At 40.4% G+C, this 13,838-nt stretch overlaps 1 protein-coding gene across 2 annotated transcripts in view; it reads right to left on the bottom strand.

The window, feature by feature from the left end:
* The window catches only part of TNKS2 (tankyrase 2), a 60,050-nt gene extending 46,840 nt beyond the window's left edge, over positions 1–13,210 (bottom strand). For both annotated transcript variants that reach the window (XM_063102224.1, XM_063102226.1), the window contains exons 1-2: positions 12,749–13,210; positions 670–894 (exon numbers count right to left, since the gene is read on the bottom strand). In XM_063102224.1, coding sequence (XP_062958294.1) covers positions 670–894; positions 12,749–12,947 — 424 coding nt within the window. In that variant the 5' untranslated portion in view covers positions 12,948–13,210. The remainder of the gene's footprint in view (positions 1–669; positions 895–12,748) is intronic.
* Between the last annotated feature and the right edge of the window lie 628 nt (positions 13,211–13,838).

The following is a 13,838-nucleotide window of genomic DNA, read 5'->3' as shown; positions in this document are numbered from 1 at the left end:
CCATCCATCCTACCCTGCCCCCTGCCAGATTACTCTTTCTAAAATATACTACATACTCTCATCACCCTGTTCCCTTCTGTAAAAATTTTCAATATTCCACACTGCCTAAATAGTAATATCAAAATATCAAGCTCCTTACCTTGGAATTAAAAGCTCTTTACAAAGAAGCCCCTTTCTTTTTAACCTTTCTCCATCTACTTTCTGGAAAGACCCAGGAAGCAGGGCCTTGACTTGACTCAGGCCAAGTCACTGTGCTTGCTATCCTCTAACATTCTCTGCTCACTTCCACCATGCCTTTATCTGGTTCTTTGTGTATTTATCTCCTAAGAAAATGAAAGTTCCTAGAGAACAGGAACTTTGTATTCTATTCTCCAGAGAAATTTAGGCTCAGTACCACACCTAAAAACATACACAGGGCTGTCTGATGATAGTGGGTTATCAAAACTTATTAATATTAGTGTCACTGAAGTTGGTATACAATCCCCATTGCTAAACGTGACTGGCTTTAAAACACACAAACACACACACTCAGCAAATAGTGGTTAGATTAAATCATGAAGTGTTCTTTAAATTTAGCCTGGCAGAATCTGATGATATTAACAAGTGAATTCAATTTAGATTCACAATACCTACAATTTCAAGAAAATTCTGAAAAGTAAACAGTCTTACCAATGCAAACATCAATCTTTCCTTTAATTGCAGCTTCATGGAGAGGAGTATAATTCCAATTATCTCGGGCATTTGGGTCTGCACCATGTCGCAGAAGGAGATTGACTACTTCAGCATGACCAAAAGAGCATGCATTATGAAGAGGGATCAGACCCCCATCATCACGTGCTTGGACATTTGCTCCATTCTGAAGCAAATATTCAACTACATCTTTCCGCCCAAAACCTAGAAGAAAACAAATTGTCCACATTTAAGTTCACCAAGGAAAATACATCAAATTAGAATAAGTACAAGCCATGCTAAAATGTTTCCGGATGGAAAATAGTAACAGATTCAACAATTCAAGAATTCATTGATGAAAAGGTGATCTGAAATATATCACTAACTAACCTTAATGATAAAGACAAAGGGTCTCTCCACTCATTAATAGTAGTGCCTTGGGTGGTACTACTACTAACTTCAGAGAAAGATTATGAAATAAGTGACTGAAAGCTCAAAATTTAAATGCTTCCCACTCTACAATAGCCTTTCTAGCAAATACAGACTTCTGCATATTTAGTGTGTGTACTTTTCCAGAGGGTCAAAGTATGTAACAAATATGTAACACACTACTTTATGAAGTAGTAACAAAACTCTTGCTAGAATCCCTTTACCACATCTATCTCATAAAATCCTTCTGTTAAACTGGAGGTCTATAAGTTAGCAACAATAAAAGATCTGCTTAGGCTTGTATTTGTCTATGCAGTGAGATGGAGAGACGTGACACTAGGCAACAGTGTGAAACCAGATGTCTTCAAAGGAGCCCCTACTTTGCCACTTTCACAACACAAGCAACTTCTTTCCAAGTAGAAGGCCTCCTTTAGATACCCATATTCTACACTTCTGCTCATTTGCCCCCAAACCAAATAAAACATAAAAGTCTGATAACTAATTTATACTGGTTTACAGATTTAGTTCCAATGAGTTTCAATCTCTTACCATTCCCATGTACTAGTACTTAAAAGATGAGTACTTTACAGCTCACTGTGAAATGAAAAGGATTTTGGGCATATGTTAAAGCAGATGGAGGGCATATATGTATATGGGGGAGAGGGAAATGAACTTCTCACTCCTCTGAAATTTCTCCAGAATATTCTTAAAATCACCAAGCCTGAATGCAGTCCTTCTAAAATGACCAGTGTGGGAGTAGATGAGAAAGCAATAGTACAGTCTTTCTAGGGTGGATGCCTGGGGCTGGCCTGGTTGCAGCTGGTGGAAGAGTTAAGGATACATGAAGAGATTAACTGGTGGGGTTTTTTTTCCCCCTTGGGTGGGGGAGAGGTCGTTTTGTTTTAATATCGCTAGGCTCTGTGGTCACAAAGATGAGTATCTTTCTATGTTTGTTTCTCCCTCCTCTCAAAGAGCTCACAATTTAAGATATGGAGAAACAAATAAGAACCAGTAATTTCAAAACAATACAACTGGCTGTAAGAGTACATAAAAAGTGCTAATACAGCTCAAAGAGGGAACACCTAAACTGGGGAAAGCAGAGAATGGAAAGGTCTATTCCAGAGGAGATTCCAGTAACACCTGTACTGAAAGTGTACAGAAAAATAAGGGATCATTAGGAGAATGATGAGAGGAGAGTTGGGGAGAAGGAACTGAGCAAGGGAAGGGCATTGCAGACCAAGCAGAAAAAACAAAATGTACACAGGCATGGTGGTATGAAAAGAGCAAATCCAGGACACAGCATGCCAAAGCAGGCAGATGCCAGATCTGGAAGAACCCTGTACATTACACTAAAGTAGACTCTGGATTTTGTCCCATAGACTAGTGTTTTTCAAACTGTTTTCAGACAGCAGATTTCAGTAAAATCTTATTTAAGATTCCAATATGTGTCATGCATACTGCTAAATACCCAATGCCTAGTACATAGTTGATACTCACAGAGTTGCAAATGAACTGAGTTGAATAAAATAAAAACTATTCTAGTTGAATCATCCTTCTTCCCCTCACGAAGACCCTAAAGAAAATATCCCTGTATCCCTGAGCCGCCTCTTAGAAACAGTTTGAAAAATACTGCTACAGCACATCAGTAGTCACTGAAGTATTTGTTTAAGGCAGTAACTCTATTATATTTGTTTTAGAAAAATCACCTTGGCAATTGTGTGAATAAATGGATCAAATGCAGAGAGATATGAGGTAGGTAGAGCCTTAAGATCTTTAGATGGCTACTGCCATAGTTCATGTGACAGAGGATGAGGGCCAAGACTGACTTGGTGGGCAGGATAGGTTATATTCACATGGTTCATGTGAACAGGATAGGTAATGTTCACACAGTTGGTAAAAAGGGTGTACTGTGAAGCCTTCCTCCCACCCCCATTCTCAGTCACTCAGTTTCCTTCCTTCTGATGATCAGTTTCCTTGCATATACTTCTGAAGTTATTTTATATTCATATAAACACCTAATATTTTTTTGAAGATACTGTTTGCATCTTCCTTTTAAAAAAATCTAATAATATCTTAGAAAGCAACTCCTATTAGTACATATTTTCTTGATTATAAGTATCAAAATATAAGTAGTTCCATTCTCATTGAGAGTTAGGTTGTTTCCAATCTTTTACTCCTGCACATAAAGTTGCCAGGAATAACTAATGAGAGAAAAGAAAATTTATGGGATTTATAGGTGCCAGTGACTACCTTGGTGAAAGGAGAGGAAAGCTGAGGATGACTATCAGATCTCTGACATAAAAATTAAACAGGAAGTTTTGTGGCATAGAAGTTGTTTTTTGAAATGCTTAGTATGAGGTGCCTGTAGAACAAATGCCCACTAAGTAGTAGGTTCTGTGGATCTTGACCTCAAGAAACTGGTCTGAGCTGGAGACAGACATTTTGGAGTTGTGACTGTAAAGATGGTATTTGAAGACATGCATGAATATGAATGAAGTTGACTATAGAGTACTAGAGAGTTTTCTGCCTCTTTTACTGAGATTAGTGTACTTTCAAAGATCAATCCCTTATCTTGTACTGTAGTCCATTCTCACCTTCTCAAGGTCTTTGCCCACTCTTAAATCAATATCTCCCCCTCTCTACTAGATCACTCCTAACACTATGTAAACATTTTCTAATATCTTCCATTTTATAATAAATATTGTTCCTGAACTCACATTCCCATTTCTCTGCTCCCCTGCATAACCAAATCTGTAAGGGTTCTCTCTCGTTCACTTTTCTCCCAGATTTGATCTGGCTTCTGCTTCTTCCTTACAATTGCTTTCAACAAGGTCATTTACAATCTCCACATTGCCAAATCCAAAGGGCACATGTCTGTCTTCATTTGACTAGAACTCTCAGCATCATTCAACTCTCTCCTTCCTGAGACACTCTTTCCGAAGTTTCAATGACACCACGCTCTCGTTTTCATCCTGCCTCATTTATTCATTTAACGAATGATCAGGAAATTTCAGCTATGTGCCAGATATTTTTGGGGGGTGCCTGAGACATAACCTACAAACAAACAGACCAAATCTCTGCCTTGAGGAACTTCTACGGGGATAGAAGAGATAAGTAATTAATATAAAAAATAAGTATGTTAGAAAGTGATTAGAAGAAGAGCAGAATAGGGAGTGATTAGGGTGTGTGGCAGGGAGGGGACTGTTAAGTTGAACAGGTGGTCACTACAGGCCTCTGTGACAGGGTGTTGAAGGAGATGAAGGAGTTAGCCTTACTGCCTAACAGCAGGGAGGCCAGAGTGGCTGGAGCAGTATGATAGAGGGGTAGTATAGGAAGAGATTACATTGGAAGTAAGAAGGGCCAGATAAACCGGCTTGAGGACCACTGTAAGAACTTTTGTTTTTTTTTTTACTCCGAGGAAAATGAAGAGTCACTACAGGGTTTTGAGCTGATAGGTGACATGTTATGAAAAGTACTCTTGGGTTGCTGTGTTGGTACTAGACTGTAGGAGGATATGGGTAGAAGAGAGATTATGGTGGCTTGGACCATAATCAGGTGGTACTTGTCAGAATAATGGTAAGTGGCAGATTCTGGATACTCTGAAGGTATAGCCAGCATAGTTTCCTCATGGACTGGACATGGGTGAGGGCCATGGTGAGAGAGTGAGAGAAAGCAAGACCAAGTGAGACTGAGGGAGGAGTCACAGATGATGACCCCCAAGGTTTTTTGGGCTGAGTAATGGAAGAATGGAGTTGTCATCAACTGTAATGGGGGAAGGCTGCAGATGAAAAAGATTCGTGGCAGAAGATAAGGAGTTAAAGTCTTAGACATGTCATATCTCGCTGGGGGCTTCCGACTTCCTGTACTCAATTTCTGAATGCTGGCATTCCTCAAGACTCAGTTATCTACCCTTTTTAGATGATCTTATCTAATCCTATAACTCTAAATACCACCTAAATACACAACCCTTAATTTAAAATCTTCAGTCTAGACTTTTCACCTGAATTCCAGAATGTTTACTTGACATACCTGCTCCTGGATATTTCAAAGCATCTCAAACTTAATACGTTCTCAATTTCTCTGCAGTCCCCCTGCAAAAACAGCCCTCACTTTAATTTCTAACTTCATTTTATACCACTCTTCCCTTTCCCAACTATGATCCAGCTTTCTTTCAGTTCGCCAGGCAAGCCAGGGACTCGGTACCTGCTGTCCTTCTGCATGGAGGGTTGCATGGAAAGCTTTTCTTCTGCATACAGCATCCCTCACTTTAACTCACTGTCTAGTCTATTTAAATGCACCACCTTGAGAAGGCCATTGCTGACCATCCCATCCCACAGCAGTCCATCTGCCCACTCACACTATTTCTTATCTTAACACTATTTGGTCTGTCTCCCCCTCTCCTTCACTAGAATGCAAACTCCATAAAAGCAGGGATTTTTGTATTTGGTGTTCACAACAGTATCTCTTGGCACTTATTAAAATTTGTTATTACTGTTTACTTATATCCTGGACTCTTGGTTCCATAAAGGGCAAGAGACATGTGTATCTTAGTTCATCATTACTTCCCCAGTGTCCTTCACAGTACACAATACATAGCAATTCGTTGATATTTACTAAATTAATACATCACAGTATAAGAAAAGGAGACTGAGAAGTAAAACTAAGAATGGCATTGCAGAAGCCAAGCAGGAAAACTTCACAAGGGGGAAGGTCAACTCTGTCCGTCCTTAGCTCTGACTTGAGTATTCCGGATCACATTGTCCTCCCCAAGTAGGCCATCCACAGGTGCCCCAATCAGTGGTTCTGTTATCCCAACCATTCTGCAACCATCTGGAGGAAATGGTTTTAGAAAAGGCTTCTTAAACTGGAGAGTAAGAGAAAAGGAATCAGAATAAAGAAAAATTAGTAAAGGTACCTCTCCCTTTGTAAAGTTATTTGATGTACCCAAGTACTTTTAGAAGAAGGATCACTAGCTCTTCAGTGGTAATAAGTACATCTGAGGAAATCAAAATGCTGACACACAGGCTAACTCCTCCCAAAAGGAGAGTCAGGTGGGCACAGGAATAGCTATGGTAGAATGTCTAGTTGTTAGAAGAGACAGTGTCAATTGGGAAGATAAATGTCCCAAAGGATTGGTCATCTAGCTGAATGTCAAGTAGTAGCCTTTGTCAAAATATCGCTGGAAAGAGAAGAGAGACAGATTACTGAAATAAGTTTTAGCTGAGCAGGAGATATGTTACGGGATGAATGGGTCAAGTGGTTATCAACATTACAATACACAGAGAACTTCTATGTCAATGACTTTGTATCAACATGGTTCTCTAGCCAGTAAGATGTCTGAAACTGGTCTGGAGAATGACAGTAGAGATTAGCATGTTTTCAAAGTCACACTGTAAGGTCTACAATATGTGAGTGAAGGTAATTTGCTATGCTGAGACAGGAGACGAAAAGTCTAAGATTTTGAATGTCTGAAGCCACACCTTGCCACTAAAGGAAATTATTTCCAGGGAGTCAGAAGGTAGCTATTTCAAATAAAAACTCTCCCACTATTGGGAGTCTGGTAAAACCTTGAGATTTAAGATGCTTCTCAAACTCTGAGGATAATCCCTGATGAAATCCCCATTCTTACGTCTCAAGAATAGTTCAAAGCACTTCTGTTAAGTACCCATTTCTTGAAGAAAAAATAGCTTTGTAGTATACATTCTCACCATGTTTTCACTGGCCAGGCACACCTTTAGAGTCAATGCCAATCTCCATATCCTAAGGATCTCTTTACAAAGGAATCAGAAGCCTAAAGTTAGTAGTCATGGCTGCTCAGGACACGCTGTAGTTTTTTTTATAATTATGGAACAGCATTCATCTTCAAACACTGCTCTACATGTGAAAATCCAGATGAAATCATATATCAGGTATGACTCTCCTACAAAGCACTGACAGTGAGCAAAGCAGCCTATTTGGAAAGTACATTTGTTGATCAATAAACTGTGTGTCACTTAATGGCAGGTTTTGTGTCCTGCTCATTTCTGTTTACTCAGGGACAAGGCTAGTGTCTGGTACATAGTAAGACTTGATAAACATTTGTTTAATACATGTCTAATACTTTGTTGGAATAGCAAGTGAAAGACCCTCACAGAGAATATGAGGTTGAGGATCTGCAACCACTAAGAAAAGTAGTCTATTCAATTTCCCTCTTGTCAAGTTTCTTTACTATCTAGATGTCATCGGTTTCAGCAGTTCCAGGAAATGTCTTGCCAACCATAACTATTGTTAACTGTATCATATTTTGCTGCTATACTGGCAACATGCTTTCATCTGAATGGCTTCCAAAAATCTGTGAGGCAGCTGAAGTGACTACAGAAAAACCAACATACACTCAGAAGTTTCATTGAGTGTATATCCCATTCCCTCCCCTCTTTTACAGTCCAAAGGTAGGATGGGCCATTAATGATACTAGTTCAGTAGGAGATGGTAATGTCTTGCCACTGTAAACGTAGGCTGGTATTACATAGGGCTTTGTCAGAAGGAAAAGTTCAGAAACACAAAATGTCCACACAAAATGTCAACAAATGCTATGAAACAGAGAGAGCTCCTATGGTCTGGGAGATGGGAAGCAGCCTTCTGCTTGGATGTATACAGCTAGTACTCTTATTGACAGATTTTTCTAAGGAATGTCATTTTAAATTTCTCATTTACTATTAACTTTAGTTGACTAACATCTCTTTCCCAACGAGGATTACAAGGGAAACAGATTATACTCAACTTGGGACAGTTATACTACGTCTGGCCAGACTAGTAGAAAATTGGAAGAGGACACCATGGCTCCTGGGGTGATGAAATTCTGATAATCTGAATGCGGGAATTTTAAAAGGAGTACTCCAAATTAGTTGTTATTGAAGCTACTTGTATACCTCTAGGTCCAGCAAGAGCTGAGGAAAAAGGAATAGCTTAGGATCTTGGTAATATATTCAGAGATTTGATGAGTCAAGAAAGATTATGAATTCTTGAATAAACTGATCTTTATTTGATATTGGGGTTTTCTGCTTATGTAGGATTTAATTACCTCTCTCAGCAAAAACCAGTCCTGAAGACAATAATCTATAACTGTAGTCTTTAGTAATAAGTGTGGATACATTTTGTGCATCTCCCCAAATTATGACATTGGTCTACAGCCAAAGAAAGTATTGTTAAGAGGCTATTGGAGGTCTTCAATAGCATCATTTTGGGAAAGGACATGAACGGCAATCACAAAACCTATTACATCTTTGGTAGCTGAGCAGACAAAACCTTCCGTTGGGGGAATCACGCCACTTTCTTGTACCAGTCAAATTATGATCTGTTGGTCAAACTGCCCATGCTATGCAGAAATCCTCTCTACAACGTCTCTGAAATATGTCAATCTAGTCACTGCTTGGATACTTCCGTCCAGTTCTTGACTGAATTGTTAAAGGCTGTCTACTCCTTGTAACCTCTTACCTACTGGTCTTAGTTTTGACTGCCAAAACCACACAAGTCATATCCACTCACTCTTCTACATGACTCTTCCACATATGTGAAGACACTAACATAGTTGCTATGGTCAGAATGACTGTCTCCTCCAAAGCTCATATAGGAGCTTAATTCCCAATTTGGCAGTGTTGAAAAGTGGGGCCTTTGGGAGGTAATTGGATCATGAGGACTATGCTCTCATGAATAAATTAATCCATTCATGGAGTAATGGGTTAATGGTTTAATAGGTTTTGATGGCAGTGGACTAGTAGCTTTACAAGGAGAGCAAAGTGAGCATGTTAACTGGTGCTACTGCCATTCTTCCCATGTGATACCCTGTGTTGCCACGGGACTCTGTACAGAATACTCTCCAAGAAGAAGGACCTCACCAATGAGCCCCCTGGACCTTGGACTTCCTGGCCTCCAAAACTGTAAGAAATAAATTTTGGTTTTTTTTCACACATTATCCAGTTTCAGATATTCTGTTAAAAGCAACAGAAAATGGACTACAACAATGGTCCAGTCTTTTTTTAACCTCTAGAATAAGCAACTCCAGCTTTCATATCTGTTGCTTGTATGATAAATGCCAGATGCTCTAATTCCAATTCCCTCCTCTGAATAAAAAAATTCCCTCTTATATGCTTATATTATATTCACACAGTTGAATATAATATAATAACCCAAGCTCAGTCTAACTGGTCCAAGTAGCATACTACAAAGACATAACAATAACATAACATCATACTATAAATACAAAACAAGTGTTACCTTGTTTAGTTAGGACTCTACAATGCAAACTCTTTTCCAGCTTGTCATTCTCCAAAACATATCACATATATCATCTCTACCATCTATATACCTGAATTTCTTGAACCTAATAAGTTATTTTGTATTTTTCTTTAGAGAATGATATCTCTCTGTACCCTCCCCCAAATAACTTAAGATTCTTAAGCCATTAAGTTCTACCCTCACATCCCCAAGAGTTCTAAGATTCTAAGGAATGCCATATATTTCTTTCTTTTTACTATGATGGGCATCAAGATGACTTTCTCCCAAAGTTTCTCTGTCACCTCTTTATTTTTCAGAAATAAATTCAGAGAAGTGGAGTCTCCTTTCCTACTGAAATCTGTTGTTTTCTAGGGATTACACTGTCAAGAATTTCAGATACTTTTGCTTTTAGCAAAATTAGAGCTGCAGCCACCTTACCACCAACTTGCCTCTACAAGTTCTGTGATGTGTCACAAAAAAAATCATTTATATCCTGTGTGTGTCTGTGTGTGGAAGGGGGCAGACAGTGGCTGGTGAATCAAAAAGGAAACAGCCTTCAGAGTAATTTTTCTCCTAAGAAATGTCTTCTTAAATCATGCTTATCTAGAAGAGAAGTATGCAATCTATTCAATAATAAAAATACCTAATAGAAGAAAAATTACTGTTTATGTTGATTACCTTTTCCATTAACAGCGCTTAACTCCCTTGGGGTTGACAACCAATTATCCTTTTAATTGAACTAAATTTTTTTTGGATGAAAAGACAAATTTTTTCTAAACTCTTCTTCATTCTCTGTTGTCTGCACATATTTCTCATTTCTAAAGTTCCTTGGGGGTCAAAACAAAAAGACAAAAACATGCCTCCCCACAATAAAACCTCCAAATTGCAATTGGCTAAAAAAAAGTTTTGAACAGTGATGTGTCCCTGCCCGCCACCTCTCCTCCCACCCCCTGCTTACTCTATAATGTACAAACCACAGGAAACTGCTTGGACAGGCAGTTACACGGTAACACCCCCTACGTTGAGCATTCAACAGTATGCTAACATGGTTACATCAACATGACTCATAACTCACTACCTACAAAAGAGATTATAAAATGTATTTTCCATATATTAACAGAAAATACAGCTGGGTGCACTTTCTTAATTGCTAATATAAAATTAAGTTAATAATCTATCAATATTGATTCATAACTGTAATAAATGTTCCACACTTATGCAATGTCAATAATAGGAGAAACTGTATATGTGGATGGGGGGAGGGTATGGGAACTATCTGTACTTTCCGCTCAATTTCTCTGTGAAACTAAAACTGCTATAAAAATAAAGAAAAAAATGGCATGGAGAAAATTTTTAAAAATATCTCTCATTAATATAATTAATAATTTAGATTAAATTTACAAAGCCAATTTTTAAAAAAGTTTCTTATATGCCTGGGTTTAAACGCAGGACTTTCAAAGCTCTGGTTGAACGTAGTAATTTTTATTTTGTTGCTTACTTTTTTATACCTTCAATTCTTAATCTTATAACTTATACTTGATATCCTGGGTAAACTGTGTGTGTCTGGGGGGGCGGTTGGTTCCTAAAATATAGTTTTCCATTTTAATCTGAACAAACAACATGAGATCTATGTAAAAATGCTTTGAAATGTTGCGACAGAACTGAAGGTGGGATGGTGGAAGAGGAACAAGGTCAGTGAGAAGCTAATACCATAACCTTGCACCTCTAAATACTACTATTTTCAGATATGAACTCATTAATACACCAAATTCTTGAAAGGTAGCAACTAAGATCTTCCTTGGTTATTTTTATCCCACAGATCAAATGAACAGAATCTAAGTAACACTACTCTTTGGGTTATGCATTAGTTGGTTGTGACACTTTGCCAAATCAGTTGTTTAAATGTTGCCTACATGTTCAAACAGGACAATCCAAATTAGATGAATAAAGCAAGACTGACCACCCAAATTTCAGGCAAAATGGCTAATGGGAGAGATCTGTCTTTAGTATTCTTCTCTCCTCTTTCCACTGCCCACAGCTGTTTCTAGTTCTCCTGCATCGGTTCCCCCAAACCTTCGCTTAAAAAGGCTCCCCCAATGGGAACCCAACAAAGGTAAAATTGATCAAGAAAGCATACCTCCTGGTAGTATTTACATTTTTAAAACGAGAACAGGTTAAAGTAAACAAATCTCCAATTGGTAGAAAGTGTAAAAGCAATGTATCTAAAAGAAGAAATCTTTCTCACATTCCTCTCTGCTCATCATTCCTGCCTCAAAAGAACAGGGGTACTTTAAAATCGTACCCCGGGCCGGCCCGTGGCTCACTCGGGAGAGCGTGGGTGGTGCTGACAACACCAAGTCAAGGGTTAACATCCCCTCACCGGTCATGTTTAAAAAAAAAAAAAAATCGTATCCCCCTGCTTTTTCAAAAAATTGTTTTAAAAAATCATGAAATACTGAAATCAAAAAACCAGATTTATCATAGATCTGAGGGCCTTCTCCCACGTTCAATCACGCATGGCTCACTTGAGGTTAGAAATAATCACAATCTATCCTTAAAAGTGAAAAGCATAAATATTTTATGGAAATAAGCTGAGTGTCCGGTCTCTGGTTCTTTTAAATTCTTCAACTAAATTAACACGCTTATATCATAAAGTGAACCTAGTAGATATTAAAGAACATTTAGATCCAAACGATCTAAATCTCGGAATGAGGAAAGGTTAGTCTCAACTTAAATTCTACATCTAAGCTAAAGTACCTGTACCATCTTTTCTCTCATCCTACTACTTTCCACCTGGCTTGTGTGTGTGAGGCAGAGACTACCCGCACCGCCTAAATTGTTAGACCTCAGTTCTCCCAAACTTGCTTGTTTCCAGTTCTAGTCTCTCCAGAAACTTGTTAATGATTGGCTACCCTGATAAACCAATTAACGCTAACGTGTCAATGGCCAATTAAACTATCTCCCCTAAATTACATCCTTGCAGTTCACAAAAGCCTTTAAGACCTTAACCCAAAGGATTGATAAATTATAACAGAGCTTGCAAGAACGATAAATTTTGGAGATAATCGGCCTTTCAAATCATAAGGTCTGTCTACGTCCCCTAATCTTTCTTGTGCATAGGGGCCCTCCAGGGTAGCAAGACCGGAAGTTGGTATAGGTATTGTTGCTAATGTAAAACAAAACAAAGCCAAAAAAACTAAACCAAACAAACGGCTTCCAGTGAGTGTGGCACGCTCACCCCAACCTTAATCTGCTCAATCCCCACTCGAAGACAGCGAGATCGCCAGGACCACAGTCCTGGGGGTAAAGCCGTGGGCAGAGGAGCACTGCTTGGTTTCGGGCCTGCGGGTGCGCAGGTGGGTCTGGAGCAAGGAGAAGCGGCAGTGGCCCCGGTTACCTGCGGCAAAGTGGAGAGGGGTGGATTTCCTGCCCGCCGTGTCGCGGCTGTTCACCTTCTCGGGAGTCACCAGCCGCTTGACTCGCTCCACGTCCCCGTTGCGGCAAGCCTCAAACAGCTCGCGGGCGGCCGGCTCCACTGCCTCGGCAGCCGCGCTCGCGCAGGCCGCGCCCCCGCCGGCGCAGCGGCGGCCCGACATGATCCTGGCCGCCGTCGCCGCCGCCAGCAGCAGCGCCAACAACGGCAGCAGGAGCCCCGGCCCCGCGAGCAGGAGGGCGAGGCCCCCCGGAGGAGACGCGCTCAGGGCCCGGGCCGCTCGGCTCCCTACCCTCACTAGACCCGGCGCAGTCCCATGGCCTCGCTGCCGCGCGCCCGTCGCTTGGCTCCGCGTCCCCCGTCTGCCCCGCGGTGACAGAGGCAGCGCGAACCCACCGTCCGAGCCCTGAAGCGACGCGGCGGCGGAAGCTGGCAGGCCCCTCCTCCCAGCCCCTTCGATCCCTGGGAACGCACGTGACGTTATCCTGCGCGTGCGCAGTGTCCGGACATCGGCCGGGCAGGTTTCGGCGAGCGGGGCCGCGCGGAGGGGTTTGTGGGAAATGTGAGGTGAGAGCCTTTGGCGGCGGGAGGAGAAGGGGCTTAGTCCCACCGCCATGTTTGCAGTGGGTTTTGCTGAAGTCGAACTGCTACGATTGCTATTTAATTCTTAAAGGCATGGACTTCCCAAGCTGAACATTCTCACTGTTAGTGCACTGAAAAAGAGTCCCTGAAAGTTTTGTTCCAATCTTGCATATTCTTTTGGAAGTTTCAGCATGGAAAATTTCCATATTTTCAGCTTCTACAATTCCTTTCTCCTTGGAGATTTCTTTAACGTTTTCTTTACTGTCTCTTTCCTTCCCCCCCAACTGCTTTGCTGACAGTCATTTCCCTCCTGTTATATTAACTTAATCTGTTTTTCAGGAAATCCAGTTTTTGTTTGGGAGTGTTGACTCACTACTGTGCTAAAAGAGGATATATACTTTTCTGAGCATTTTAATAAGCATGAGCATTGTGATAATATGTAAATCATGTAATCGTGTGTACTTAATAATAT

This window comes from Cynocephalus volans, chromosome 7, assembly GCF_027409185.1.
Source record: "Cynocephalus volans isolate mCynVol1 chromosome 7, mCynVol1.pri, whole genome shotgun sequence".
In the NCBI taxonomy this organism is placed as follows: Eukaryota; Metazoa; Chordata; class Mammalia; order Dermoptera; family Cynocephalidae; genus Cynocephalus; species Cynocephalus volans.
Note: the sequence above shows the minus strand (reverse complement) of the source record. Positions and strands in the feature narration are given on the sequence as shown.